The sequence below is a fragment of the Atta cephalotes genome, assembly GCF_000143395.1.
Source record: "Atta cephalotes unplaced genomic scaffold scaffold00009, whole genome shotgun sequence".
NCBI lineage: Eukaryota > Metazoa > Arthropoda > Insecta > Hymenoptera > Formicidae > Atta > Atta cephalotes.
In genome coordinates this window covers 1246823-1248255 of record NW_012130073.1, presented here as the reverse complement: position 1 = coordinate 1248255, position 1433 = coordinate 1246823, and the positions used below count along the sequence as shown (strand labels likewise).

Here is a 1433-nt window from a genome sequence, read left to right as displayed (position 1 = left end):
GAGCCCTCCTCTCTCTCTCTCTCTCTCTCTCTCTCTCACGCACACATACCATGTACGCGCGCACACACATACATAACAAATCCCTTGCGCTCTCTCTCTCTCTCCCCCCTCATTCTCACTCTTTCTCTCCTTCCTTCCTCCTTCCTTATTGAATGCTCTGGCACTTCCCAGCAAGGCAAGATGAGAAAGAGAGAGATAGAGATAGATAGATATATGTATACAAAAGTACATATACATACAGATAATATACATAGCTGCAGCCTCACACACGCGCGCGCGCGCGCGTGTGCGTGTGTGGCAAAATAGCTAGAAAGATAGGGTGTAGATGAAATGATAGATAGATAGATGAATTGAAGAGATAGATGGAGAGATACACTCACCCTCCTGTGTGTCCATCTCTTCGACCTCGTTAACCTGAATAGGTGCAAGGCTGAGCTGCTTGAGGTTCTCCTGATCGTTTACGTGGTTCATTGCGAAGCCGATGTTGATGGTCGTTTTGATGGCGCCGGGTACCTCGGTGACGGCCTCCGCCGTCGAGGTTACGTTGTTCGCGTTGATCAGCGGCTGCTGCTGCTGCTGCTGTTGCTGATTGTTCTCCGCTGTTAGCTGCGCGATCGCAAACGGTACGCGATTCCGGCAAGAAGGAGGAGAAGGAGGTGGAGGAGGAGTCGTCGTCGTTTTACCGAGCGCCTTTCGGATTTGTACCGTAGCCAATGAAGTCCGATCAGTCCGATCCTGTTGTTGCTGCTGTTGCTGCTGCAGCGACGGTGGCGACGATTGACGTTGTTGCTGATAATGCGATTGTTGCAACTGCTGTCGCTGTTCCGTTCCAACGATTACCCGGCTACTATCGAAGCCTACGTCGCTACTCGATAGCGACGTCGCTTTACCGCACTCCGTCGATAGATGTTTGCTCGCAGTTCGCCCAATTTCTGCGGCCATCAAGTGCCCCCACTCGTACGGGGGACGCCCACAGCATATATTCCACCCTCGTATTATTAAATCGCTAAATACGCGACTAGAGTATCCGTACTATCCGTTGTACTCTATATTCCCTATTTCCTTCGTAAATCGTACGCGCCACCGAGTTGCTCCGAGTGTCGCCACGACTGCGATCAACTGCGATCAGTGCGATCTTCGCGGTGGTGGCGACGGTAGCAACGGATTTGTGACGATGTTTGTGGTAGGTGGTAGTTGTGACTGCTGCCACTGCTAGTAGTGCTCTAGCTTAGTGACGAGACAGCGATGTTAGTGATGCTGATGGTATTAGTCCGTAATCGGAGCTCGGAACGGCGGTGGTGGTGATGGTTGGTTGGTTAGTTGGTTGGTTGGTTGGTTGGTTGGTTGGTTGGTTGGTGGTGGCGACGGCGGCGGGCAACGACGACGACGGTCGACGACGGCCGTCTCGCCTCTCGTTCCGGCGCGGCGCCTCG

General features: G+C 52.9%; 1 protein-coding gene across 1 annotated transcript in view; it reads right to left on the bottom strand.

Annotated features, from left to right (window-relative positions):
* The window catches only part of LOC105627448 (ubiquitin carboxyl-terminal hydrolase 7), a 15877-nt gene extending 14935 nt beyond the window's left edge, over positions 1 to 942 (bottom strand). Inside the window, exon 1 of the mRNA XM_012208731.1 lies at positions 381 to 942. Within this exon, the coding sequence (XP_012064121.1) occupies positions 381 to 942 (562 nt within the window). The remainder of the gene's footprint in view (positions 1 to 380) is intronic.
* Positions 943 to 1433: the final 491 nt, after the last annotated feature.